Source organism: Poecilia reticulata, chromosome 14 (assembly GCF_904066995.2).
Source record: "Poecilia reticulata chromosome 14, P_reticulata-male-v2, whole genome shotgun sequence".
Lineage (NCBI taxonomy): Eukaryota > Metazoa > Chordata > Actinopteri > Cyprinodontiformes > Poeciliidae > Poecilia > Poecilia reticulata.
Window position 1 is genome coordinate 18,404,115 of NC_088843.1, and position 26,967 is coordinate 18,431,081.

Consider the following 26,967-nt stretch of genomic DNA (forward strand, 5'->3'; position numbering starts at 1 on the left):
GACCAAATCAAGATTCCTTTGAAGTACCGCCACTAGTTTAAACATAGAGGTGTGGATATTTTTAAGATAAAAATTTAAAAAACGCCTTTGCGAGTTGGCTAATCTTGGATGAAAATTGTAAGAGAAAGTATGTGTTGAGTCTCTTTTTCCTGGTTAATGCAATGGCCACCATACCTGCCAAAAAAACTTTGAAATAGGCACAGAATTATGTGGACAGGTTCCATCCGATAGTGGTGTTAGTCTTTTAAACGCAACCACGAAGGGACTCAAACCTTCAATCTTCTGATCCGAAGTTAGACACCTTGTCCATGAGACCACATGGCCCTGTTTTCTAAACAAATGTAGTGATAGTAATGTTCAAGTCCTGAGCAGTATTCCAAAAATTTAAGATATGATTTGAGAAAGTCAGGAATCCTTGGTCTATTAAAATCAACCATGAAGGTACTCTACATCTAAATATTCGGATCCGAAGTCAGACGCCTTGTCCATTAGGCCACATGGTCTTGTTTTCCAAACATATGTGGTGATTGTAATGTTCATGTGCTGCACAGTATTCCAAACATTTTTGATATGATTTGACAAAGTTAAGAATCCTTGGTCGATTGAAATCGACCGTGAAGAGACTGAAACACTCAATCTTCCAATCTGAAATCAGATGCTTTGTCCAATAGGCAACATGGTCTTGTTTTTCCAACAAATGTAGTGATTGGAATGTTGAAGTCCTGAGCAGTATTCCAAACATTTAAGATAAGATTTGACAAAGTCAGGAATCCTTAGTCTATTAGAATCAACCATGAAGGGACTCGAACGCTCAATATTTTGATGCGAAGTCAGACACCTTGTCCATTAGGCCACATGGTCTTGTTTTCCAAACATGTGGTGATTGGAATGTTCAAGTCCTGACCAGTATTCCAAACATTTAAGATATGATTTGACAAAGTCAGGAAACCTTGGTCTACTAAAAATGACCATGAAGGGACTCGAACCCTCAATCTTCAAATTCGTAGTCAGACACCTTGTCCATTAGGCTACATGATCCTGTTTTCCAAACAAATGTGGTGATTGGAATGTTCAAGTCCTGAGCAGTATTCCAAGCATTTAAGATGAGATTTGACAAAGTCAGGAATCCTTGGTCTATTAAAGTCAAACATGAAGGGACTCGAATCCTAAATCTTCTGATCCGAAGTCAGACGCCTTGTCCTTTATGCCACACGGTCTTGTTTTTTAAACGTATGTGGTGATTGTAATGTTCATGTGCTGCACAGTATTCCAAACATTTTTGATATGATTTGACAAAGTTAAGAATCCTTGGTCGATTCAAATCGACCGTGAAGGGACTGAAACACTAAATCTTCCAATCTGAAGTCAGACGCCTTGTCCATTAGGCCACATGATCTTGCTTTCCAAACAAATCTGGTGATTGGTATGTTGATGTTCTGAGCGGTATTCCAAACATTTAAGATAAGATTTGACGAAGTCAGGAATCCTTAGTCTATTAGAAACAACCACGAAGGGAATCGAACCCTCAATCTTCTGATCCGAAGTCAGACGCCTTCTCCATTAGGCCACATGGTCTTATTTTCCAAAAAATGTGTTGATTGGAATGTTTAAGTGCTGAGCGGTATTCCAAACTTTTAAGATTTGACAAAGTCAAGAATCCTTGATCTATTAAAATAGACCATGAAGGGACTTGAAGCCTTAATCTTCTGATCTGAAGTCTGACAACTTGTCCATTAGGCCACATGGTCTTGTTTTCCAAAGATATGTGGTGATTGTAATGTTAAAGTCCTGAGCAGTATTCCAAACATTTAAGATATGATTTGACAAAGTCAGGAAACCTTGGTCTATTAAAATTACCATGAAGGGACTTGAACCCTAAATCTTCAAGCTCGTAGTCAGACACCTTGTCCATTAGGCCACATGGTCTTGTTTTCCAAACATATGTGGTGATTGTAATGTTCATGTGCTGCACAGTATTCCAAACATTTTTGATATGATTTGACAAAGTTAAGAATCCTTGGTCGATTGAAATCGACCGTGAAGGGACTGAAACACTCAATCTTCCAATCTGAAATCAGATGCCTTGTCCAACAGGCAACATAGTCTTGTTTTTCCACCAAATGTAGTGATTGGAATGTTGAAGTCCTGAGCAGTATTCCAAACATTTAAGGTATGATTTGACAAAGTAAGGAATCCTTGGTCTATTAGAAACAACCATGAAGGGACTCGAAACCTCAATCTTCTGATCCGAAGTCAGACGCCTTGTCCTTTATGCCACACGGTCTTGTTTTTTAAACGTATGTGGTGATTGTAATGTTCATGTGCTGCACAGTATTCCAAACATTTTTGATATGATTTGACAAAGTTAAGAATCCTTGGTCGATTCAAATCGACCGTGAAGGGACTGAAACACTAAATCTTCCAATCTGAAGTCAGACGCCTTGTCCATTAGGCCACATGATCTTGCTTTCCAAACAAATCTGGTGATTGGTATGTTGATGTTCTGAGCGGTATTCCAAACATTTAAGATAAGATTTGACGAAGTCAGGAATCCTTAGTCTATTAGAAACAACCACGAAGGGAATCGAACCCTCAATCTTCTGATCCGAAGTCAGACGCCTTGTCCATTAGGCCACATGATCTTGCTTTCCAAACAAATCTGGTGATTGGTATGTTGATGTTCTGAGAGGTATTCCAAACATTTAAGATAAGATTTGACAAAGTCAGGAATCCTTAGTCTATTAGAAACAACCACGAAGGGAATCAAACCCTAAATCTTCTGTCAGCTACCTTGTCATTTAGACAACATGGTCCTGTTTTCCAAAAAATGTGATGATTGGAATGTTTAAGTCCTGAGTGGTATTCCAAACTTTTAAGTTTTGAACAAAGCCAAGAATCGTTGGTGTATTGAAATCGACCATGAAGGGACTTGAACCCTCAATCTTCTGATCCGAAGTCAGACGCCTTGTCCATTAGGCCACATGATCTTGTTTTCCAAACAAATCTGGTGATTGGTATGTTCAAGATCTGAGCGGTATTCCAAACATTTAAGATAAGTTTAGACAAAGTCAGGAATCCTTGGTCTATTAAAATCAAGCATGAAGGGACTCTACCCCTCAATATTGTGATCCGAAGTCAGACACCTTGTTCATTTGGCCACGTGATCCTGTTTTCCAAACAACTGTTGTGATTGGAATGTTCAAGTCCTGACCAGTATTCCAAACATTTTAGATTTGACAAAGTCAGGAATCCGTGCCTATTAAAAGCAACCATGAAGGGCCTCGAACCCTCAATTTTCTAGATGTGAAGTCAGACACCTTGTCCATTTGGCCACACTGTCTTGTTTTCAAAACATATGTGGTGATTGGAATGTTCAAGTCCTGAGCGGTATTCCAAACGTTTAAGATTTGACAAAGTCAAAAATCCTTGCTCTATTAAAATTGACCACGAAGGGACTTGAAGCCTTAATCTTCTGATCTGAAGTCTGACAACTTGTCCATTAGGCCACATGGTCTTGTTTTCCAAAGATATGTGGTGATTGTAATGTTCAAGTCCTTAGCGGTATTCCAAACGTTTAAGATTTGACAAAGTCAAGAATCCTTGCTCTATTAAAATTGACCATGAAGGGACTTGAACCCTGCATCTTCTGATCCGAAGTCAGACGCCTTGTCCATTACGCCACATGGTCTTGTTTTCCAAACAAATCTGGTGATTGGAATGTTCAAGTCCTGAGCAGTATTCCAAGCATTTAAGATAAGATCTGACGAAGTCAGGAATCCTTAGTCTATTAGAAACAACCATGAAGGCAATCGAACCCTAAATCTTCTGACCTGAAGTCAGCTACCTTGTCCTTTAGACCACATGGTCATGTTTTCTAAAAAATGTGGTGATTGGAATGTTCAAGTCCTGAGCAGTATTCCAAACATTTTAGATTTGACAAAGTCAGGATTCCTTGGTCTATTAAAATTGACCATGAAGGGACTCGAACCCTCAATCTTCTGATCCGAAGTCAGACGCCTTCTCCATTAGGCCACATGGTCTTGTTTTCCAAAAAAAGTGCTGATTGGAATGTTTAAGTGCTGAGCGGTATTCCAAACTTTTAAGTTTTGAACAAAGCCAAGAATCGTTGGTGTACTGAAATCGACCATGAAGGGACTTGAACCCTCAATCTTCTGATGCGAAGTCAGAGGCTTTGTCCATTAGGCCACATGGTCTTGTTTTTTAAAAACATATGTGGTGATTGGAATGTTCAAGTCCTGACCAGTATTCCAAACATTTAAGATATGTTTTGACAAAGTCAGGAATCCTTGGTCTTTTAAAATCAAGCATGAAGGGACTCTACCGCTCAATATTGTGATCCAAAGTCAGACACCTTGTTCATTTGGCCACGTGAACCTGTTTTCCAAACAACTGTTGTGATTGGAATGTTCAAGTCCTGACCAGTATTCCAAACATTTTAGATTTGACAAAGTCAGGAATCCTTAGTCTATTAGAATCAACCATGAAGGAACTTGAACGCTCAATATTTTGATGCTAAGTCAGACACCTTGTCCATTAGGCCACATGGTCTTGTTTTCCAAACACGTGGTAATTGGAATGTTCAAGTCCTGACCAGTATTCCAAACATTTAAGATATGATTTGACAAAGTCAGGAAACCTTGGTCTACTAAAAATGACCATGAAGGGACTCGAACCCTCAATCTTCAAATTCGTAGTTAGACACCTTGTCCATTAGGTTACATGATCCTGTTTTCCAAACAAATGTGGTGATTGGAATGTTCAAGTCCTGAGCAGTATTCCAAGCATTTAAGATAAGATTTGACGAAGTCAGGAATCCTTGGTCTATTAAAATCAAACATGAAGGGACTCGAACCCTAAATCTTCTGATCCGAAGTCAGATGCCTTGTCCATTAGGCCACATGGTCTTGTTTTCCAAACATATGTGGTGATTGTAATGTTCATGTGCTGCACAGTATTCCAAACATTTTTGATATGATTTGACAAAGTTAAGAATCCTTGGTCGATTGAAATCGACCGTGAAGGGACTGAAACACTCAATCTTCCAATCTGAAATCAGATGCCTTGTCCAATAGGCAACATGGTCTTGTTTTTCCACCAAATGTAGTGATTGGAATGTTGAAGTCCTGAGCAGTATTCCAAACATTTAAGATATGATTTGACAAAATAAGGAATCCTTGGTCTATTAGAAACAACCATGAAGGGACTCGAACCCTCAATCTTCTGATCCGAAGTCAGACGCCTTGTCCATTAGGCCACATGATCTTGCTTTCCAAACAAATCTGGTGATTGGTATGTTGATGTTCTGAGCGGTATTCCAAACATTTAAGATAAGATTTGACAAAGTCAGGAATCCTTAGTCTATTAGAAACAACCACGAAGGGAATCGAACCCTAAATCTTCTGACCTGAAGTCAGCTACCTTGTCATTTAGACAACATGGTCCTGTTTACCAAAAAATGTGATGATTGGAATGTTTAAGTCCTGAGTGGTATTCCAAACTCTTAAGTTTTGAACAAAGCCAAGAATCGTTGGTGTATTGAAATCGACCATGAAGGGACTTGAACCCTCAATCTTCTGATCCGAAGTCAGACGCCTTGTCCATTAGGCCACATGATCTTGTTTTCCAAACAAATCTGGTGATTGGTATGTTCAAGATCTGAGCGGTATTCCAAACATTTAAGATAAGTTTAGACAAAGTCAGGAATCCTTGGTCTATTAAAATCAAGCATGAAGGGACTCTACCCCTCAATATTGTGATCCGAAGTCAAACACCTTGTTCATTTGGCCACGTGATCCTGTTTTCCAAACAACTGTTGTGATTGGAATGTTCAAGTCCTGAGCAGTATTCCGAACATTTTAGATTTGACAAAGTCAGGATTCCTTGGTCTATTAAAATTGACCATGAAGGGACTCGAACCCTCAATCTTCTGATCTGAAGTCAGACGCCTTGTCCATTAGGCCACATGGTCTTGCTTTCCAAACAAATCTGGTGATTGGTATGTTCATGTTCTAAGCGGTATTCCAAACATTTAAGATAAGATTTGACAAAGTCAGTAATCCTTAGTCTATTAGAAACAACCATGAAGGCAATCGAACCCTAAATCTTCTGACCCGAAGTCAGCTACCTTGTCCTTTAGACCACATGGTCCTGTTTTCCAAACAACTGTTGTGATTGGAATGTTCAAGTCCTGAGCAGTATTCCAAACATTTTAGATTTGACAAAGTCAGGATTCCTTGGTCTATTAAAATTGACCATGAAGGGACTCGAACCCTCAATCTTCTGATCTGAAGTTAGACGTCTTGTCCATTAGGCCACATGGTCTTGTTTTCCAAACACATGGTGATTGGAATGTTCAAGTGCTGAGCAGTATTCCAAACATTTTAGATATGATTTGACAAAGTCAGGATTCCTTGGTCTTTTAAAATCAATGATGAAGGGACTCTACCCCTCAATATTGTAATCTGAAGTCAGAAACCTTGTCCATTCGGCCACGTGATCCTTTTTTACAAATAACTGTGGTGATTGGAATGTTCAAGTCCTGACCAGTATTCCAAACATTTTAGATTTGACAAAGTCAGGAATCCTTGGTCTATTAAAATTGACCATGAAGGGACTTGAACCCTCAATCTTCTGATCTGAAGTTAGACGCCTTGTCCATTAGTTCACATGGTCTTGTTTTCCAAACATATGGTGATTGGAATGTTCAAGTCCTGAGCAGTATTCCAAGCATTTAAGATAAGATCTGACGAAGTCAGGAATCCTTAGTCTATTAGAAACAACCATGAAGGCAATCGAACCCTAAATCTTCTGACCTGAAGTCAGCTACCTTGTCCTTTAGACCACATGGTCATGTTTTCTAAAAAATGTGGTGATTGGAATGTTCAAGTCCTGAGCAGTATTCCAAACATTTTAGATTTGACAAAGTCAGGATTCCTTGGTCTATTAAAATTGACCATGAAGGGACTCGAACCCTCAATCTTCTGATCCGAAGTCAGACGCCTTCTCCATTAGGCCACATGGTCTTGTTTTCCAAAAAAAGTGCTGATTGGAATGTTTAAGTGCTGAGCGGTATTCCAAACTTTTAAGTTTTGAACAAAGCCAAGAATCGTTGGTGTACTGAAATCGACCATGAAGGGACTTGAACCCTCAATCTTCTGATGCGAAGTCAGAGGCTTTGTCCATTAGGCCACATGGTCTTGTTTTTTTAAACATATGTGGTGATTGGAATGTTCAAGTCCTGACCAGTATTCCAAACATTTAAGATATGTTTTGACAAAGTCAGGAATCCTTGGTCTTTTAAAATCAAGCATGAAGGGACTCTACCGCTCAATATTGTGATCCAAAGTCAGACACCTTGTTCATTTGGCCACGTGAACCTGTTTTCCAAACAACTGTTGTGATTGGAATGTTCAAGTCCTGACCAGTATTCCAAACATTTTAGATTTGACAAAGTCAGGAATCCTTAGTCTATTAGAATCAACCATGAAGGAACTTGAACGCTCAATATTTTGATGCTAAGTCAGACACCTTGTCCATTAGGCCACATGGTCTTGTTTTCCAAACACGTGGTAATTGGAATGTTCAAGTCCTGACCAGTATTCCAAACATTTAAGATATGATTTGACAAAGTCAGGAAACCTTGGTCTACTAAAAATGACCATGAAGGGACTCGAACCCTCAATCTTCAAATTCGTAGTTAGACACCTTGTCCATTAGGTTACATGATCCTGTTTTCCAAACAAATGTGGTGATTGGAATGTTCAAGTCCTGAGCAGTATTCCAAGCATTTAAGATAAGATTTGACGAAGTCAGGAATCCTAGGTCTATTAAAATCAAACATGAAGGGACTCGAACCCTAAATCTTCTGATCCGAAGTCAGATGCCTTGTCCATTAGGCCACATGGTCTTGTTTTCCAAACATATGTGGTGATTGTAATGTTCATGTGCTGCACAGTATTCCAAACATTTTTGATATGATTTGACAAAGTTAAGAATCCTTGGTCGATTGAAATCGACCGTGAAGGGACTGAAACACTCAATCTTCCAATCTGAAATCAGATGCCTTGTCCAATAGGCAACATGGTCTTGTTTTTCCACCAAATGTAGTGATTGGAATGTTGAAGTCCTGAGCAGTATTCCAAACATTTAAGATATGATTTGACAAAATAAGGAATCCTTGGTCTATTAGAAACAACCATGAAGGGACTCGAACCCTCAATCTTCTGATCCGAAGTCAGACGCCTTGTCCATTAGGCCACATGATCTTGCTTTCCAAACAAATCTGGTGATTGGTATGTTGATGTTCTGAGCGGTATTCCAAACATTTAAGATAAGATTTGACAAAGTCAGGAATCCTTAGTCTATTAGAAACAACCACGAAGGGAATCGAACCCTAAATCTTCTGACCTGAAGTCAGCTACCTTGTCATTTAGACAACATGGTCCTGTTTACCAAAAAATGTGATGATTGGAATGTTTAAGTCCTGAGTGGTATTCCAAACTCTTAAGTTTTGAACAAAGCCAAGAATCGTTGGTGTATTGAAATCGACCATGAAGGGACTTGAACCCTCAATCTTCTGATCCGAAGTCAGACGCCTTGTCCATTAGGCCACATGATCTTGTTTTCCAAACAAATCTGGTGATTGGTATGTTCAAGATCTGAGCGGTATTCCAAACATTTAAGATATGATTTGACAAAGTCAGGATTCCTCGGTCTTTTAAAATCAATGATGAAGGGACTCTACCCCTCAATATTGTAATCTGAAGTCAGAAACCTTGTCCATTCGGCCACGTGATCCTTTTTTACAAATAACTGTGGTGATTGGAATGTTCAAGTCCTGACCAGTATTCCAAACATTTTAGATTTGACAAAGTCAGGAATCCTTGGTCTATTAAAATTGACCATGAAGGGACTTGAACCCTCAATCTTCTGATCTGAAGTTAGACGCCTTGTCCATTAGTTCACATGGTCTTGTTTTCCAAACATATGGTGATTGGAATGTTCAAGTGCTGAGCAGTATTCCAAACATTTTAGATATGATTTGACAAAGTAAGGAATCCTTGGTCTATTAGAAACAACCATGAAGGCAATCGAACCCTAAATCTTCTGACCCGAAGTCAGCTACCTTGTCCTTTAGACCACATGGTCATGTTTTCTAAAAAATGTGGTGATTGGAATGTTCAAGTCCTGAGCAGTATTCCAAACATTTTAGATTTGACAAAGTCAGGATTCCTTGGTCTATTAAAATTGACCATGAAGGGACTCAAACCCTCAATCTTCTGATCCGAAGTCAGACGCCTTCTCCATTAGGCCACATGGTCTTGTTTTCCAAAAAAAGTGCTGATTGGAATGTTTAAGTGCTGAGCGGTATTCCAAACTTTTAAGTTTTGAACAAAGCCAAGAATCGTTGGTGTACTGAAATCGACCATGAAGGGACTTGAACCCTCAATCTTCTGATGCGAAGTCAGAGGCTTTGTCCATTAGGCCACATGGTCTTGTTTTTTAAAAACATATGTGGTGATTGGAATGTTCAAGTCCTGACCAGTATTCCAAACATTTAAGATATGTTTTGACAAAGTCAGGAATCCTTGGTCTTTTAAAATCAAGCATGAAGGGACTCTACCGCTCAATATTGTGATCCAAAGTCAGACACCTTGTTCATTTGGCCACGTGAACCTGTTTTCCAAACAACTGTTGTGATTGGAATGTTCAAGTCCTGACCAGTATTCCAAACATTTTAGATTTGACAAAGTCAGGAATCCTTAGTCTATTAGAATCAACCATGAAGGAACTTGAACGCTCAATATTTTGATGTTAAGTCAGACACCTTGTCCATTAGGCCACATGGTCTTGTTTTCCAAACACGTGGTAATTGGAATGTTCAAGTCCTGACCAGTATTCCAAACATTTAAGATATGATTTGACAAAGTCAGGAAACCTTGGTCTACTAAAAATGACCATGAAGGGACTCGAACCCTGAATCTTCAAATTCGTAGTTAGACACCTTGTCCATTAGGTTACATGATCCTGTTTTCCAAACAAATGTGGTGATTGGAATGTTCAAGTCCTGAGCAGTATTCCAAGCATTTAAGATAAGATTTGACGAAGTCAGGAATCCTTGGTCTATTAAAATCAAACATGAAGGAACTCGAACCCTAAATCTTCTGATCCGAAGTCAGATGCCTTGTCCATTAGGCCACATGGTCTTGTTTTCCAAACATATGTGGTGATTGTAATGTTCATGTGCTGCACAGTATTCCAAACATTTTTGATATGATTTGACAAAGTTAAGAATCCTTGGTCGATTGAAATCGACCGTGAAGGGACTGAAACACTCAATCTTCCAATCTGAAATCAGATGCCTTGTCCAATAGGCAACATGGTCTTGTTTTTCCACCAAATGTAGTGATTGGAATGTTGAAGTCCTGAGCAGTATTCCAAACATTTAAGATATGATTTGACAAAGTAAGGAATCCTTGGTCTATTAGAAACAACCATGAAGGGACTCGAACCCTCAATCTTCTGATCCGAAGTCAGACGCCTTGTCCATTAGGCCACATGATCTTGCTTTCCAAACAAATCTTGTGATTGATATGTTGATGTTCTGAGCGGTATTCCAAACATTTAAGATAAGATTTGACGAAGTCAGGAATCCTTAGTCTATTAGAAACAACCACGAAGGGAATCGAACCCTAAATCTTCTGACCTGAAGTCAGCTACCTTGTCATTTAGACAACATGGTCCTGTTTACCAAAAAATGTGATGATTGGAATGTTTAAGTCCTGAGTGGTATTCCAAACTCTTAAGTTTTGAACAAAGCCAAGAATCGTTGGTGTATTGAAATCGACCATGAAGGGACTTGAACCCTCAATCTTCTGATCCGAAGTCAGACGCCTTGTCCATTAGGCCACATGATCTTGTTTTCCAATCAAATCTGGTGATTGGTATGTTCAAGTCCTGAGCAGTATTCCAAGCATTTAAGATAAGATTTGACATAGTCAGGAATCCTTGGTCTTTTAAAATCAAGCATGAAGGGACTCTACCCCTCAATATTCTGATCCAAAGTCAGACACCTTGTCCATTAGGCCACATGGTCTTGTTTTCCAAACATATGTGGTGATTGGAATGTTCATGTGCTGCGCAGTATTCCAAACATTTAAGATATGTATTGACAAAGTCAGGAATCCTTGGTCTTTTAAAATCAAGCATGAAGGGACTCTACCCCTCAATATTGTGATCCGAAGTCAGACACCTTGTTCATTTGGCCACGTGATCCTGTTTTCCAAACAACTGTTGTGATTGGAATGTTCAAGTCCTGACCAGTATTCCAAACATTTTAGATTTGACAAAGTCAGGAATCCTTGGTCTATTAGAATCAACCATGAAGGGACTCGAACCCTCAATCTTCTGATTCGAAGTCAGACGCCTTGTCCATTAGGCCACATGGTTTTGTTTTCCAAACATGTGGTGATTGGAATGTTCAAGTCCTGACCAGTATTCCAAACATTTTAGATTTGACCAAGTCAGGAATCCTTGGTCTATTAAAATCAACCATGAAGGGACTCTACTGCTCAATATTCTGATCCAAAGTCAGATGCCTTGTCCATTAGGCCACATGATCCTGTTTTCCAAACAAATGTGGTGATTGGAATGTTCAAATCCTGAGCAGTATTCCAAACATTTAAGATATGTTTTGACAAAGTCAGGAATCCTTGGTCTTTTAAAATCAAGCATGAAGGGACTCTACCGCTCAATATTGTGATCCAAAGTCAGACACCTTGTTCATTTGGCCACGTGAACCTGTTTTCCAAACAACTGTTGTGATTGGAATGTTCAAGTCCTGACCAGTATTCCAAACATTTTAGATTTGACAAAGTCAGGAATCCTTAGTCTATTAGAATCAACCATGAAGGAACTTGAAAGCTCAATATTTTGATGCTAAGTCAGACACCTTGTCCATTAGGCCACATGGTCTTGTTTTCCAAACACGTGGTAATTGGAATGTTCAAGTCCTGACCAGTATTCCAAACATTTAAGATATGATTTGACAAAGTCAGGAAACCTTGGTCTACTAAAAATGACCATGAAGGGACTCGAACCCTCAATCTTCAAATTCGTAGTTAGACACCTTGTCCATTAGGTTACATGATCCTGTTTTCCAAACAAATGTGGTGATTGGAATGTTCAAGTCCTGAGCAGTATTCCAAACATTTTAGATTTGACAAAGTCAGGATTCCTTGGTCTATTAAAATTGACCATGAAGGGACTCGAACCCTCAATCTTCTGATTCGAAGTCAGACGCCTTGTCCATTAGGCCACATGGTTCTGTTTTCCAAACATGTGGTGATTGGAATGTTCAAGTCCTGACCAGTATTCCAAACATTTTAGATTTGACCAAGTCAGGAATCCTTGGTCTATTAAAATCAACCATGAAGGGACTCTACTGCTCAATATTCTGATCCAAAGTCAGATGCCTTGTCCATTAGGCCACATGATCCTGTTTTCCAAACAAATGTGGTGATTGGAATGTTCAAATCCTGAGCAGTATTCCAAACATTTAAGATATGGTTTGACAAAGTCAGGAATCCTTGGTCTATTAAAATCAACCATGAAGGGACTCAATCCCTCAACCTTTTGATCCGAAGTCAGACACCTTGGCCATTATGGCACCTGGTCTTGTTTTTCTAACAAATGTAGCGATTGGAATGTTCAAGTCCTGAGCAGTATTCCAAACATTTCAGTCACATTGTAATAGTTACTTAAGCGTACTAACTTCACAATCCAATCCTAAAAACAAATTACTGTTTTATTTACAGCGAACTAAACATTTTACTGTAATAAGAGCTCCTCATTACAGAAAACCCTCTATCTTCAAAGATCTTCTGTAGTAAGAAGGTCTTAGTACAGTGAAACTTTTTCCACTAACTCCTCTCACACACATAGGGTTTTGACATAATCTCTGGTGCTAATATAAATATCTGTCCACAACTGCTGATGTGAATTCTGTAAAAAAGTGTTTCAATTCCTTTTATCAAAATAAATTAGAATCTGCAAAAGTTGGTATCAGCCGGTCAAGGTTGTGGCTGCAGAGTGGCTGAATTAGTTACACTGTTGCAGGTCCTGTGTCCTCTCTGTCTCTGTTTTGCCCTGCGATGGACTGGCAACTTTTCCAGGTTATACGCCACCTTTTTTCCCTTAACTGCTGGAGATGGGCACCAGCAGCATTCGCTATCCCACAAGAGATAAGCGTGTAGGATAATGAATTAATGGATGGATATATGTTGGAGTTGTAGAAAACCAAATTTTTTAAATTGGCCTCAAAATTTTTATTGTTTGTTTGTATCTTTATATATCATATTTTCAAAATCACCCAATATGTTTTACTTTTCATCTGATGTTATATCTGACACAGATGAGTCAGCATCCTGAAAGATTAGAAAATGTAAACATTTTTTCCCAACCCATTTTTTATTTTAATTTTTTTTTACCTTTTTGAGCAGTTAGGACAGATGTGATGTTGCTTTGGTGCCAAACACTGATGAGTAGCATCCAAGGCAACACAATCAGTACAATGGCAACAATGTCTCGTCTCTTCGGCATCTCCTGGGTCACCCTGATTCATCTCATGGTCTGTAAGAAATAAGAAGTATATATACTGCTCAAAAGAATAAAGGGAACACTTAAACAACACAATATAACTCCAAGTAAATCAAGCTTCTGTGATATCAAACTGTCCACTTAGGAAGCAACACTAATTGACCCGACGAGGGTCCCCGTTGTCAATCAGTGTATATGCAAAAAAAAAAAAAAAAAAACAGCTCAAAACATCAGGTTACAGTACAGACGGGTTCTGTTTAAAGGTTTTAAATCTTTATTGTTGTACCTCCATAAGATAATTGTCTTGGTGTCTTCATTTAGTATGAATCCAGATTAGTGGGTCCCAGAGGTTGAAGGTTATGGCTTCCCTGAGAGAACAAAAGAACAAAGTGGACTTTAACCTTCTTCAGTTAAAATTATAGTTTAGTTGCCTGTGACTTTCTAAGAAGTCCAAGCAAAAATCTAGAAATTTCTTTTGAGTTTTGAACAGTGTCTCTTCAGAAAGAAAACAATCCAAATTTGGCTTAGTAAATAAACAGAGAACAACAGTAAAATATGTTTGTATATAAACATATTCAAACATATACAACACATATATATTTGCTTGGACTTCTTAAAAAGTCACAGGCAACTAAACTATAATTTTAACTGAAGAAGGTTAAAGTCCACTTTGTTCTTTTGTTCTCTCAGGGAAGCCATAACCTTCAACCTCTGGGACCCACTAATCTGGATTCATATTAAATGAAGATACCAAGACAATTATCTTATGGGGGTACAACAATAATGTCATGATCCGTGTTTCTGTGTGTTTACTTTTGAGTTTTTCTGTGTGATCCTGTTCCCTGTGAGTCCTGTCTCTGCGTCTTCCCCGTTGATTGTCTCCCAGGTGTGTCTCGTTACCTTGATTACCCCGTGTGTTTTTAGTCGCACCTGTTGTCTGTGTACTTCATCGGATCCTCGTCAGTCGTCTAACGTCTATGTCAGTCAGTCAGTCAGTCAGTCAGTCGAACTGTGAAGTCCTGAGGTTGCTTGTTTCAGTCTTCAGTCTTTGTCAGTTGCTACCGGTATTAGCTGTGTGCTAACTCTCTGCCGTGCCGCCTGTGTTGGACTGTTTTTTTCATCATTAAACATCATCATCATCTTCACCATAACCTGGGTCCCTGCGTTCATTCTCACCACCCCCAACCACACGCCGTGACAAATAATGATTTAAAACCTTTAAACAGAACCCGTCTGTACTGTAACCTGATGTTTTGACCTGTTTTTTTTTGCAGTTACAATCATAGTCTGAAAATGTGTGGATTACCTTCCATTTCGTTACTTCCAATAATTACATGTTACATTACATTGATGATACAATTTAACATTATTCATTGTTTATGTATCCCGATTACCATGTTGTAATGTGAAGTACTTCCTTCATAGTACTAGGAGTGTGATGGGGTCTCTTTAAAGGCCAACATTGTGAATCAAATTCTGAAGGCCACCAACATCTTTTAGCTACAAGGAATAAACTACAGGGAAGGAGTGATTTTTTTGAAGAAGCAAAGCAGAAATCTAGGTCAGACGGAGCTCCGAGCTTTCTGTTTTATCTCAAGTGAAAGCAGGCTGATTGTAACGGAGAAAAAGGAAAAGAACATCCTTTTATTTAACAACATATCTAGATGTCAGTCAGATAAATCCCAAAACCTGTTTTTCATAAACTGTAACGGAACAGAAATCCTGAGACTAACCTAGAAGTTGATGTCAAAGCAGCAATTAACTTGACAAAGAAATAACACGAAGTTCCAGATACCAGTTAGTTGAGTGAAAATATTGTAAATATTTTGAGCCTTATAATGCTCCGATTTTTTATGTGCTTTGCTAACTTGAGATACACAACACATACCATTATCAATGAATATCACAATTAAAACAAGTAGACATAAAAGACGGAAACTTACATATATGAACGAGGATCCACCGAGGCTAATCCCTTCGAAGTGTGAGGACATTTTCTACTACAGTGTTGTGCCATACAGTAGTAAACACATAAACAGAGCAATCTCTCAATTCCTCTTTGGAGACTTCCAGTGGGGGCTATTAAGCCATCGGGTCCCAGGGTCGCGTCCTCGGTGCCGGCCCCTGTAGAAACAGAGGCGGTCATCCCAATGAAAGAATGCTGCTTCTCACTGCAGAAACAAAGGCAGGCATTGTCGAAGCTGGCATGGGGTTAGGTCGAGGGGGCAGACATGGCCACAGAACTCGGAATAATAGAATAAATCACATCAAAAATTTTCAGCAACACAAATGGATGTTTTTTTCTTTCAGGATAAAAATGGGTTTGAAAATAAAGAAAGGGAATCTTATCTGATCACTCAGCATTGACTGACTGGGCTTACCCGGGTTCATAGCTCACCCGCTCACCCCCGGGATTCCACACTGATCGGTTTTAATTAATTAAAAACAGTGTTCTAAGGCTTGTGCAGATGTCAATTTTTATGTGTATGTATTTAAACCAGGGCAGTGATGAAATTAAATTCACTCAGAGGATTACCACTGATTATCCAGTTTAACCTGGAGAGCTATCGTCTGCACACAATCTAATCCATACATAATCATCACATGACCGTTTTGGCTAAAATGCGGGGTCCTGTACATATGAAGTTCTGCTGCTCCACATTTTGTGGATGTTTACAATGAGAGGTAAAAGTAATAAGGGTCTTATTGCGCTGCTGACAATCCCATTAAACATTTGGTAATGTGTAAAAAAAAAAAAACAACCCAACTGCATCAAACCTTCAAGTTAAGCTGTCAAACCATCAGACTGCTTGACAGGGGAAAAAGAAGTCACAGGAGGACGGTTTAGAACGTGTGCATTACTTATAAAACATTAACATCATGTTTCTATAGCAAATGAGGGAATAACATTACACAATGCAGAGCTAAAAAAAGTAGATTTTACACAATACTACACCTTTAAACTACATAGATATAACTGTAATTAACTTAGTGAAAAAAAAAACAAGTCAATATAAGGACTAGTATCTCATGAATTTAAGTGGTGTTTTATTGTGCCTCAAAGGTGTCCGTCCGTCCGTCCGTCCGTCCATTTACATGCATAAATGGACATTTTCCTGACTTGAATAAAACGATGTCCATAAAGCTTTCTCATTTAGACTCATAAACATAACTTATATTAAAGGAATGGGAATTTTAGAGTTCTAAGAAAAAAAAAGCATACAGTAAAAAAAAACATTACAGAGCTGACTTAAGTTAGAAATGAGTTAAAAAGTTAGAATTTTATTTTGAGCTAACAAGCCAAATATTTGTTCAGACTTGCTAAAATGAGTTCCTGTGACTCTGTCAATGCTATTATAAACATTTAAAATTAAATGTTTTGCACTTAACAGTTAATGTCGATGCAACATGAGCAATTTAACCAATTGAAAAAACTGTGCAGCATCTTCATCCTCCATCTTCAGACAATCAGAGCCACATCCATGGCACCATCTGAGTGCGTGTCAAGAGGCATGTCTATGCATAACCTTGACTAAATCAGAACCACAGAGCAAGAGCAGATTTCATTATTTAACACTCCTGCGAGCTTCCAAACCTAATTATAAAAGCTCACTCAACCTGCATACATTATAACTTGTTTACTGGTCTTGTTGGACTCTGGGGATGAACTTTAAAAGTAGAGCAATAAGTTCCAAGTAGTCCAAGTTCCTTCAAAAAGGTTCATTTTAGTTAAGCAAGAGAATATCTCTGCTGGCATTTCTATTTCTGTTCCCTTTGGTCCGAAGGCTCTTATATCCCAAGCTGACGTCAGAAAACAGCAGTACTGAGAGAACCCCTGCTGAGTCTCCTCACTTCGTCAGCATCCAGGCAAAAATAGCTCTTGTGGACTCTAGATATATAACAAACTTAGAAAGTAGTGGCTTGCTGGAGAAAGAGGTAGGCTTTAGGATTTTTTTAAAAACAAAAAAGATGTTCTTCTTAATTGTTGTTTATTTGAATTTGTCTCAGAAAAACATTTAAAGTCTCAATTCATAATTCAGGACTCCCCATAAATGTGACCACTGCTGTACATTGGCTCTCAGTAAATACGTGTTGAAAAATTATATTAGTTTCTGTAAAGCTGCTGGGAAATATTGTTACTTCCCTATATATTGGGTGCTAAATATAAATCTGTGCACAGAGCTTTACTGCCATGAGAACTGGCAACGGAGAGCTTTTGAGAACACGGAAAATGGCCCCTTCCTCCCTCCGTAGAGAGTAAACCACATAGCCACAGAACATAGGCTAGCCACTCAGACATTTCACCAGCCACTGATTTTTTCTTTTGACTACAAACCCCACCAGTACAAGCAAATTATGTAAAATATGATTTATTCTGAGTTCTATGACAACCGATTTACTAACAGCAAGTGTACCATACATATGTATGCATACAGACTAATTTAACAAAAAGCATGGACACCTTAACAGAGGTGTAGTGCTATAAGTTCACTTTAAGTAATTACTAACAGTAAACTTTAACTACACAACTGCGACATTCTTGCAATCAATTCCTATATTGAACATTCACATATTTTGGCTACAACTCCCATGATAGTATTTATTAAAGATGTGTCTAGTCATTTATAAAATATTTTTAAATAGCTGTTTTCTGACTGTTCTGTTTGTTTTCCCTTACTTAGGATGTTTTCTATTAAAATTCACAATTATTCACATTATTCCTGTGTTTTTCTGACTGGCTGCTAGCTTCCCCCTCCCGGACTCACACACACACACGCCCACACACACACACACACGCACCCACACACACACACACACACACACACACACACACACACACACACACACACACACACACACACACACACACACACGCACACGCCCACACACACACACACACACACACACACACACACACACACACACACACACACACACGCACACACACACACACACACACACACACACACATCTGCCCTCCTCCCTGCCTGCATGAAACGCTCTTTCTTCATGAAAATTTTCAGCTAACCTGAACTCTTCTTCAACCCTTCCTCAAGTTCAAATTGTCAACCCGCCACTGTAGCGGGTGCGTTGCTCCGATTTACACGCCACTTCATACTTTTACTTTTAGGTGGGTGCTAATTTCCATCTGAACTGTTCCATTTTTGACTGTTTCAGACCATACACTCAAGCAAATTTCAATATCAGACAAAAAAAAAGCCTGAGCAAATACACCGATGATGGTTTCATTTATTAAAACAGTTTAACCCAAAGTGACAGTAGAATTGCCTCATGTTTCATAATATAAAAGTTTTTTCACACCTGAAAATCTGCTTCCTGAGGTGTCTGTTCTTGCATGAATTAAGTCAGACATCATGTGTTAATGAAGGATCACATGTAATGTATTCAGTCTTCTTAGTTTACATTAAAGGCATGACCTACTTCACTAACATTATTGAATTTAGCATGGAGTAATGTAAACATTGCTTAGTAGCAACCACAAAGGGACTTGAACCCGCAATCTCCCAAGCAAATGTGGTATTTGAGTCCTGAGCAGTTTCTTAAATATTTAAATTATACAGTCATTACTCTTTTGAGTTGGTGCCACTAGCTTGTACTTTTAAGATACAAGTCAGAGAAGAGCTTTGCTAGTTAGCTAGTCTTGCATGAACACTGGAAGAGGGAGTGTGCTAATGAAAGCTCACATGAAATGTGTTGAGTCTCTTTTTCTTGGTTAATGCAAGGGCAACTCCTACTTGATTAACAACTCTTCAGTGGACATGGCGATGTACTGTCTCTTTTAAAAGCAACCACGAAGGGATTCGAACCCTCAATCTTCTGATCCGAAGTCAGACGCCTTGTCCATTAGGCCACATGGTCCTGGCTTCTAAACAAATGTGGTGATTGAAACGGCCAAGTCCTGAGCAGTTTCCCAAACATTTAAGAGAGTGACTGACTGCTATTAGCTTAAGCATAGGTGGTACTTCTTGATATTCTATTTTAAAAAAGACAAACTAAATCTTAAGGGACAGAGAATGAGAAGAATCTTCTTCTTATTATTATTATCTTCTTATTAGGATATGATGGCTGAACCAGAAAAATATTAGGAACTAATTAGAGTTTTTACACCAATATGCCATTGTAATATAGGTAATTATTTTAACAAGATGCTGAGGTTGCAGTAAAAATCCACAAGGTATTTTCAAGCAGTCTACAGATTGTTAAAACATATAAGCTGTGGAGAACTCAGGAAACTCGTAATGACTATACTGCACATAAAGTGACAAAAGTGTTCGACTTACATTTGAGAACTGCTTACACAATTTGTTCTTTTGAAAGTGTGTGCCAGAAGCACAAACTGAACATTGCTGTGAAAGTTCATCTGAAATTTTTGTACAATTGGCATAAACGTCAGACAGCATTGTCATGAAAAATGACTATCATTGTTTTTACATCAGTGTGGAAAAACATCAGGACTTCTTAGATTGGTTAGTCTATTGAATTATTAACTTAATAAACTAGTTTAGTTTTAGTTTTTGCCTTAAAATTCTCCCGTGAAGGCCATGTTCCCCAGTCTTTCTCTTGTTGCTGAATCACTGACATTAACTGAGGTAAGTGTTGACTGCAGTGCTTTAGATGTCTTGGGTTCTTTTGTGACTCGTTCCATGTTCTCTCCATTTGTGGTTAATGGTTCTCACTGTGGTTCATTGGCATTCCCAAAGTTTTGAGATGCCTCTTTGACCCCTGACACACAGATGAGTCTGTTCTCAAATGTCTTCAAGCTGGGTCGGATGTTTTGATTTTGACATTAAATTCATAGTATTATGTGGGGATAAATTCTTATGGTACTGGAGGTGCCTTGCTATACATTAGTGATGCACCGATTGCAGTTTTCTGGCCAATCGCCGATCTTTTAAAAAGCCTAACTTACCGATTCTGATTTTGGCCAATATCATTTTTTTGTCTGAAACGTTGCTCAATATATCAAGAAAGTTGCTGAATTAGCAACAATGGGGTGACTAGTGTTAACTCTAAATGTGCAGACATGACCTGGTCTGCCTGTTTGTCAGTCAAACCTCTCTCACAGGATAAAAGAAAACCATTGGTTGATTTTTAGACCTTTGCCGAGGTTGATAACGTCGGTGGATAAGATCGGATTCACATGTAAAAATCGGCCGATAACCAATCTCCCAAAATTAAGGATATCGGCACCGATAAATCGGCTGTCCGATAAATCGGTGCACCCCTACTATACATTTCTTTCTCCTCATAAAAATGAGAAGAAAACATTGTAGAGCATTGTAGGAAGAGTCAGCATGCTGCCTCTTATGATGCTGCTTTGGCTGGGACCCGCTCTGTCTATTGAGCTGCTTATGAAGCATTCCCCCTCTGCTTCCAGCTTCAGAACCTCAACCAGCTTTACGGGGTTCCAAATCTCCCACAAGCAATCTGATTTATAGGCACTTTTCATACTGTACATCAAACAGGCAGCAGGGCAAACAGATATGAAAAACAGATAAACCACCATTAGTAGTTCAAAGGGTCATGACTTACTCATCTGAGCTAATGTTAATTCAGCTGAAGCTTCTCATATAGATTAGACACAAACTAATGCAGAGAGAAAAATGGAAGAGATTTCCAAAGACCCATGAAACAAAGCTGCAGCTGCATACAGAGCTTTCTCCTAGATCTGAGGTTAAAATTGTGACTTTTTATCATTTATTGGTTAAAAAGAGTGATGTGGTTTAGTTTTTAAACTATTTTGCTGCCACAGCAGCTCCAAGTCTTCTACCAGTTGTTCACGTCTAGAGACTAACAAGTTGAACATCAATGCAGAATAGCTCAAGCAAGACTGGATGTGGATTTTCATACATGATTATTAGGTTACTTTTTAGTTTGACTTCTGACTTGAACTGGCAGAGCAAGGCCTTTTTATGGATATCAAATTAAAGGAGGCTGAATATATTTTCATTTTTTTGTAAAATAATTTTTAAAACATTTCTATTTGTCTGTCACATAATCTCAATACAATTCATTAAAGTTTGTGAAAACTGGGAACAACTTAATGGGATTTGATGAACGCATTTTTAAGAACATATAAATAAACCTATAGGTTTTTTTTGTTATTAAAGTCTGTTACTAATCTGACGGTGAGGAATTCAGTTTTGTAAACTGTAACATGCGATAAATCTTCAATTTAAAGGAAGACAACATTTTCCTGTTTGCGTTTTTCCAAAAGCCAAGAAATTTCATACGTTGGGAGATGTAGTGTTAGTCATTAGTGAACTCAGCATATTTATAGCTCAATACTGAACAGTTCTATATGAACTGTTTCATTCTTTTTATTTACTTATATGGAACATGTAGGAAAATTATATTAGACCATCATATCATGCCAATATTCTTGTCTTTGTAAAAATGATTTTTGCTGTCTGGTTTACCATTTTACACCACAGATTTAAATGTAAACATCAGAAAAATCTGTAACTTCTTAATACAGTTAATTTTAGGGTAACTAATTGCTAGCAACATTGTAGTGGTTTTCTATGGAAGATTTTTACATTAAATTTCTGTTATACATTTCATAACTGTAAAAATCATGTGAAATGAATGTGTTTTGAGTTAAGGGTAATTCAATGTATGTTCTATCATAGAATAATGTTTATACAGTCTATAACAGTTGGTATTATACAAGTTTTCACTATCAATTGTTCAGTTGTTTTTTTTAGAGTGTAATGATTTGCTTAGACTTCATTGGTTCTGCGTTCACCACTGTAGGGGTTTGTTTGCCAGGCTGATATCTCTTAGACTTTAAACGATGCCCACTTCAGCTGGACCCTAATTTGTGTCGGTAGTTTGAGATACAAAGAGTTTTCACTTGATAAGCTGGCAGCAGAAAAAAAAAAAAAAGCAAAGTAAAATTAAAATACTGAGATTTCACATCCACTAAGCAGAGTCAATATGAAGATCTGCATTGTGACAGAGCCTCATCATAGCCATTTTACTTAACAGGAAAGAAAGCAAGATCTCTACTTCGTACATATTTTAATCTTCGTCTCCTCTTCTCTTGTAGTGATTTTAAAAGTTCCCTTAGATGAACTCAAACGTTTTTCTATTTTAATCAAACCCCTTCTGATATTAAACAAAACACATGAAAACAGGTGGAAAGCACACCTGCCCTTTAAGTGTTAAAGACAAAATTTAAAGGAGGAAAAAAAATAACGGTTACCGACCTTAATTGCAGACTGAAGCAGCTGAGAAATCACATCCCTCCTCCTTCTTCTTCTGCTGTCTCTGCCACACGGAGGATCTTAATAGGGGTTACTTCACACATGTTTAGCTGCAGTTTATTGCCGATCACCACAGACGCCCCATCCATGAATGAACGGATGACTGAAAAGGTGGTGGGAACGCAGCGCTCTGTGCTCCGGCGCTGTCAGACTGAGACGTTGGAGAGGACAGCTCGTTTGGCATCACAGTCTCTCTCTCCCTCCCTCCGTTTTACCCTCCTCCCATCGCTCCTCTTCACTCTCTTCTTCCCCTCTTGTTAATTGTTGCCAGCAGCTTCCCTCAAAGCCAATCATCTGCTTCCTTTTGGCTTGCTGCTGTTATGAATGCCAGTCTGTGTGAATCCAGCGAAAGTGCTTGTGTAACAGAGAGAGAGATACACACACACACTACATGAAGACGTACGTGTGTGTTTTTAAACGGGTCTGACAGAGTGAGGAGGAGACAGACTAACAATCAGAGGAACACCGGAGCATAGACAGAAGCCTCTATTTTGGAAAGTAGGTGCATGTTGAATGAATTACCAGTGATAAACACCGAAAACACGGGGGACACAATAAGATTTGCACAGTCAAAGATGACTGTTTTTTAGTCATTAACTGCTACGTTTCATCTTTTAGAGAAGTGTGACATTTAGAGGAAATGCTAAGCCACTGAAGACGATCCACCGACTTGACTTAACCTTTACAGGATAATAGATTTTGGCTCTGCATCATGTGACGTCTAAGTGCTTGAAAACAATTTAAAAATGTGTTTTTCACAGTGAAAGCCGCCGATTAACATTATCATGTGTCTTACACGGCTTTAACTTGCCATGATCTGAACTTTTGTTTCTTAAAAAGAAGTGATAAAAGTCTAAATGTCATAAATTGACATTTAAACTGTTTTCCCACTGCCAAAATACACATGCGTTTCACATGTGCAAAAATCACATTTTGATTATGTGATCCAAGGGATCACACGTGATGAAATTTAAGAAATTAATTTCATCCACATTTACAGCATATTCAATTGATTGATACCCATGTGAAATTTGAGAATGTAAAAACCCACAGTTTACATGTAATCCCAACTACCAGGTGATCATGTGGAACCCCCAGATTACATGTGATTCCCAGGCAAAACTCAAGTCCAGCTCAAAAACTTGTCATGATAATGCTTTATCTATGTTATGTACTGTACATCTAAAGCTCAAGAGAAACCCAGAAATCACACGTAATGCCTATTTGAAATCCATAAATTGGGGACACTTGGTCTTTGTAACTAAATAAATGAAAAAAATAACAAACCAAGCTAATGGAGCCAAACCCAAACTTATATTTTGCTTCCACAGGAAAACTCCCGTTTTGGTCTCAACCAACTCGGCTCTGCCTGTTCGTTTGATTTCGCTTTCATCATCAAAAACATCCATCCTTTATCCAACACGCTTATCCCTAGTGAGGTCAGGAGAGATGTTGGCCCTTTGAAAACATGCTTAGTAAGAAGAATATATAAAACAAAACTGTGTTGACATTTTCTGATAATTACTTTTTAAAGAGTGCAGCATTTCAAAAGTGGCTTGTTTGGAAGTGACAGTAGATCCGATTGTATTGCTTGGCTTAATCAGTCACAGGGGGAAACATGCATCCCCAGTGAGGAGTCCATTCAGAAACATTGCTGGGGTTCAAACCCACGACCTTTTCACTGCAAGGCAACAAACAACTGCAGTTCATGGACGCGTCCATGAACATCACGGCATAATTATGTCAAGTATTTTTTCCCCCCATGGTATTACAAATGAAAATGTTCCTTTAGACCGCTTGTTCTCTATGATGCTGGGTTCTCATTAGCCAGCTTGTAACATGTCATCAGCCTTCAGAACATGCCTCTTTTACGTCAGGCATTGGCTTTCAAAGCAGTGTCTGTCTGTGTATCCACGACATTTTGTGTCTTAAGTCTGTGGGATTACAGTGGGGCCCTGTCCTCGGATAAGACACTGAAACAACCTTTTGTTGAAACGCTCAACTTGTGGGTGAGGATAAAAGCGTTTTATAAAAATATGCTATAATATAGTGTTTTTCTCCTTTGAAATTATTCCCCTTGTTGTTTTGAAGTTACGCCAGGGAGTTACGCATGCCTAGCCAGTCAGACTGATACAGGTATCAGCTTCAGCTAACACTTAGCCAGGGTACATGGAAGATGTTCAGCTGAGAAAATGGCAACCTTCCCCCTGAAAAGAAACATTGATATAAAACATGAACAAGATTACAATGCAGATTCTGTATACTTGAAAAAAACTACAATTTGTTGAAGTTGTTTTTATTTCACAAGAGTGGATATAAGGTGTTTCAAAACTTTTCTTATATTGTCTTATAAACTTGTTTACCAACTTAATCCCATTTTACACATATTTCTGATTTTTGACCAATCATGTTGGGCCTCTCAGACTAAACTAGCTTTGGGAAAATGTTGTCCCATCCTGCTAACATTGTCCTTAAGATGAGCATTCATTTCATTATGTGTGAAAAAGTAGTTTTTAGTTTAGGATTAATTATCTGTCATAGTTTAAGTCATAGTTTTGTTTTTCTCACAGGTTCTAATTAACTCATGTTCAAGCTGGAAATTAGGATTCTTGTAGAACAACAGACTCTTTGCTTTCATGAAAAAAGTGAAGAAGAAAATGTGCCTTGTTTCTGTCGTACACGAGCGTACAAACACGTAAACATGTAATCACCTCTCTTTTTCTCGGTTTTGCCTATAAATTAAACAAAAATAGTCTGCTTTTTTTTTTTGCATTTTCATATTAATTTTGCAATATAACAACTGAAACAAAGGAGGAAATTCTTTCAGACTGTATAAAGTGACTCTGTCCTTAAGTTTAAATCTGCTTTCTGACACAAACGTGTTTTTTTTTTTTATCAACACAATGTACATTACTTAACGCTGTTCTCATATATGACAGCTGTTTTCATAATGAACAAACAGTCTACTACCAACAAGCACAAGAAAGTCTGACTTCCAGCAGTGATTTCAAGTTTCTGCTTGCGGAAGCGACTAATGGGCAAAAACATTGTCGTCTTGTTCTCTTTTTATATGTAAGTAATTCTTGATGCGACGTCTCTGATGCGTTTTCTGTTTGGGTCACTCTGTGAGGTGCAAAGTAGGCCAAAGCGCCTGGGGATCCTCTGAGCACTTTGACAACTTCCACATCCTGTCTAAGCTGCTCCCCAGACGGGTGAAGGCAGCATTTAGGGCAGTGATCCCTTTTAACAGCAGAAAGTCTGTCTGAAATGTAAGAGCATGAAATTTAGCCGTGAACAACAAAAGTGATGAAGCCGTCGACATGTGAAGGAGAGAAAAACAAAATACAGATAGGTTCAAAACTGGGCTTATGAGGTAACTGGGTGCTCGGCACGCATCGAGTTATTTCTAGTTCAATAAAAATAAGGCATGAAGAAAACTACTGCCCACCTATTATCCTCGTTGCTACCTCTGTTACCAGCCAACAGCTTGCACAAGCTGAAGCTATGATGGTAAAAGGCAGAGGAAGAAAGAGCGAGGAAAGGGAAGTCGGACAGAAACAAAGAAACGCCTAAGCCGGGCTGAATGGCCGGGCATTTTGTCCATGTGCGTCTCAATGGGCAACTCACAAAGTGTGTTAATTCAGCCGGCTCAAAGCGTCGGGAAGAGAGGCTTTCCCAAACTGGCAAACAAACCCCTTCCCAAGCTTAATTAATATTCCGGGGACAATTCTCTGCTCTTTGTGCTGCAAAGTGAACAGCAGAATAACAACAGGTTCAGGTTCAAGGTGCAAATGTTAAGTTCACAGTTTGTCGGAGCCCTGTGTTCTGGTTATTGTTTTCGGTCATTCCTTTACTCAGTACTTTAGGTCACTGGATTTCTCTGTTGCTTGCTTGCGTTTCGCTTCCTTCTGTTCAGAGACAGCTTGCTCTTTTCGTTTTGTTTTTTTTAATGTTTTTTTTTCACTTGGAAGAGACTGTGGCTCAGTGAGGAGAGTAGTTGTTACGCAATCAGAAGCAGGTTTTAGTGAGTTACAGGTTGCAAACCCACTAAAACAAAATT

The 26,967-nt window shown here is 38.6% G+C and overlaps 1 protein-coding gene and 15 non-coding genes across 20 annotated transcripts in view; all 16 read right to left on the bottom strand.

The window, feature by feature from the left end:
- b3gat1b (beta-1,3-glucuronyltransferase 1 (glucuronosyltransferase P) b) overlaps positions 1-23,221 on the bottom strand; it is a 29,127-nt gene extending 5,906 nt beyond the window's left edge. The window contains exons 1-4 of one of the 5 annotated variants that reach the window (XM_008428259.3): positions 22,851-23,219; positions 15,561-15,741; positions 13,904-13,985; positions 13,509-13,650 (exon numbers count right to left, since the gene is read on the bottom strand). In XM_008428259.3, the coding sequence (XP_008426481.1) occupies positions 13,509-13,620 (112 nt within the window). In that variant the 5' untranslated portion in view covers positions 13,621-13,650; positions 13,904-13,985; positions 15,561-15,741; positions 22,851-23,219. Of the gene's footprint in view, positions 1-13,508; positions 13,651-13,903; positions 13,986-14,430; positions 14,653-15,560; positions 15,742-22,850 lie in introns of those variants that run through there. The other 4 variants (XM_008428260.3, XM_008428261.3, XM_008428258.3 and 1 more) reach the window with 4 other exon arrangements.
- On the bottom strand, positions 1,503-1,575 carry trnar-ucg (transfer RNA arginine (anticodon UCG)). Its single transcript has one exon. It is a non-coding gene; the product is annotated as a tRNA-Arg (tRNA).
- trnar-ucg (transfer RNA arginine (anticodon UCG)) lies at positions 2,570-2,642 on the bottom strand. Its single transcript has one exon. It is a non-coding gene; the product is annotated as a tRNA-Arg (tRNA).
- trnar-ucg (transfer RNA arginine (anticodon UCG)) lies at positions 2,915-2,987 on the bottom strand. The gene has a single exon. It is a non-coding gene; the product is annotated as a tRNA-Arg (tRNA).
- Positions 3,968-4,040, bottom strand: trnar-ucg (transfer RNA arginine (anticodon UCG)). Its single transcript has one exon. It is a non-coding gene; the product is annotated as a tRNA-Arg (tRNA).
- trnar-ucg (transfer RNA arginine (anticodon UCG)) lies at positions 5,211-5,283 on the bottom strand. Its single transcript has one exon. It is a non-coding gene; the product is annotated as a tRNA-Arg (tRNA).
- On the bottom strand, positions 5,564-5,636 carry trnar-ucg (transfer RNA arginine (anticodon UCG)). The gene has a single exon. It is a non-coding gene; the product is annotated as a tRNA-Arg (tRNA).
- On the bottom strand, positions 6,971-7,043 carry trnar-ucg (transfer RNA arginine (anticodon UCG)). Its single transcript has one exon. It is a non-coding gene; the product is annotated as a tRNA-Arg (tRNA).
- On the bottom strand, positions 8,213-8,285 carry trnar-ucg (transfer RNA arginine (anticodon UCG)). Its single transcript has one exon. It is a non-coding gene; the product is annotated as a tRNA-Arg (tRNA).
- On the bottom strand, positions 8,566-8,638 carry trnar-ucg (transfer RNA arginine (anticodon UCG)). Its single transcript has one exon. It is a non-coding gene; the product is annotated as a tRNA-Arg (tRNA).
- On the bottom strand, positions 9,269-9,341 carry trnar-ucg (transfer RNA arginine (anticodon UCG)). Its single transcript has one exon. It is a non-coding gene; the product is annotated as a tRNA-Arg (tRNA).
- Positions 10,512-10,584, bottom strand: trnar-ucg (transfer RNA arginine (anticodon UCG)). Its single transcript has one exon. It is a non-coding gene; the product is annotated as a tRNA-Arg (tRNA).
- On the bottom strand, positions 10,865-10,937 carry trnar-ucg (transfer RNA arginine (anticodon UCG)). The gene has a single exon. It is a non-coding gene; the product is annotated as a tRNA-Arg (tRNA).
- On the bottom strand, positions 11,397-11,469 carry trnar-ucg (transfer RNA arginine (anticodon UCG)). Its single transcript has one exon. It is a non-coding gene; the product is annotated as a tRNA-Arg (tRNA).
- On the bottom strand, positions 12,273-12,345 carry trnar-ucg (transfer RNA arginine (anticodon UCG)). The gene has a single exon. It is a non-coding gene; the product is annotated as a tRNA-Arg (tRNA).
- trnar-ucg (transfer RNA arginine (anticodon UCG)) lies at positions 19,425-19,497 on the bottom strand. The gene has a single exon. It is a non-coding gene; the product is annotated as a tRNA-Arg (tRNA).
- Positions 23,222-26,967: the final 3,746 nt, after the last annotated feature.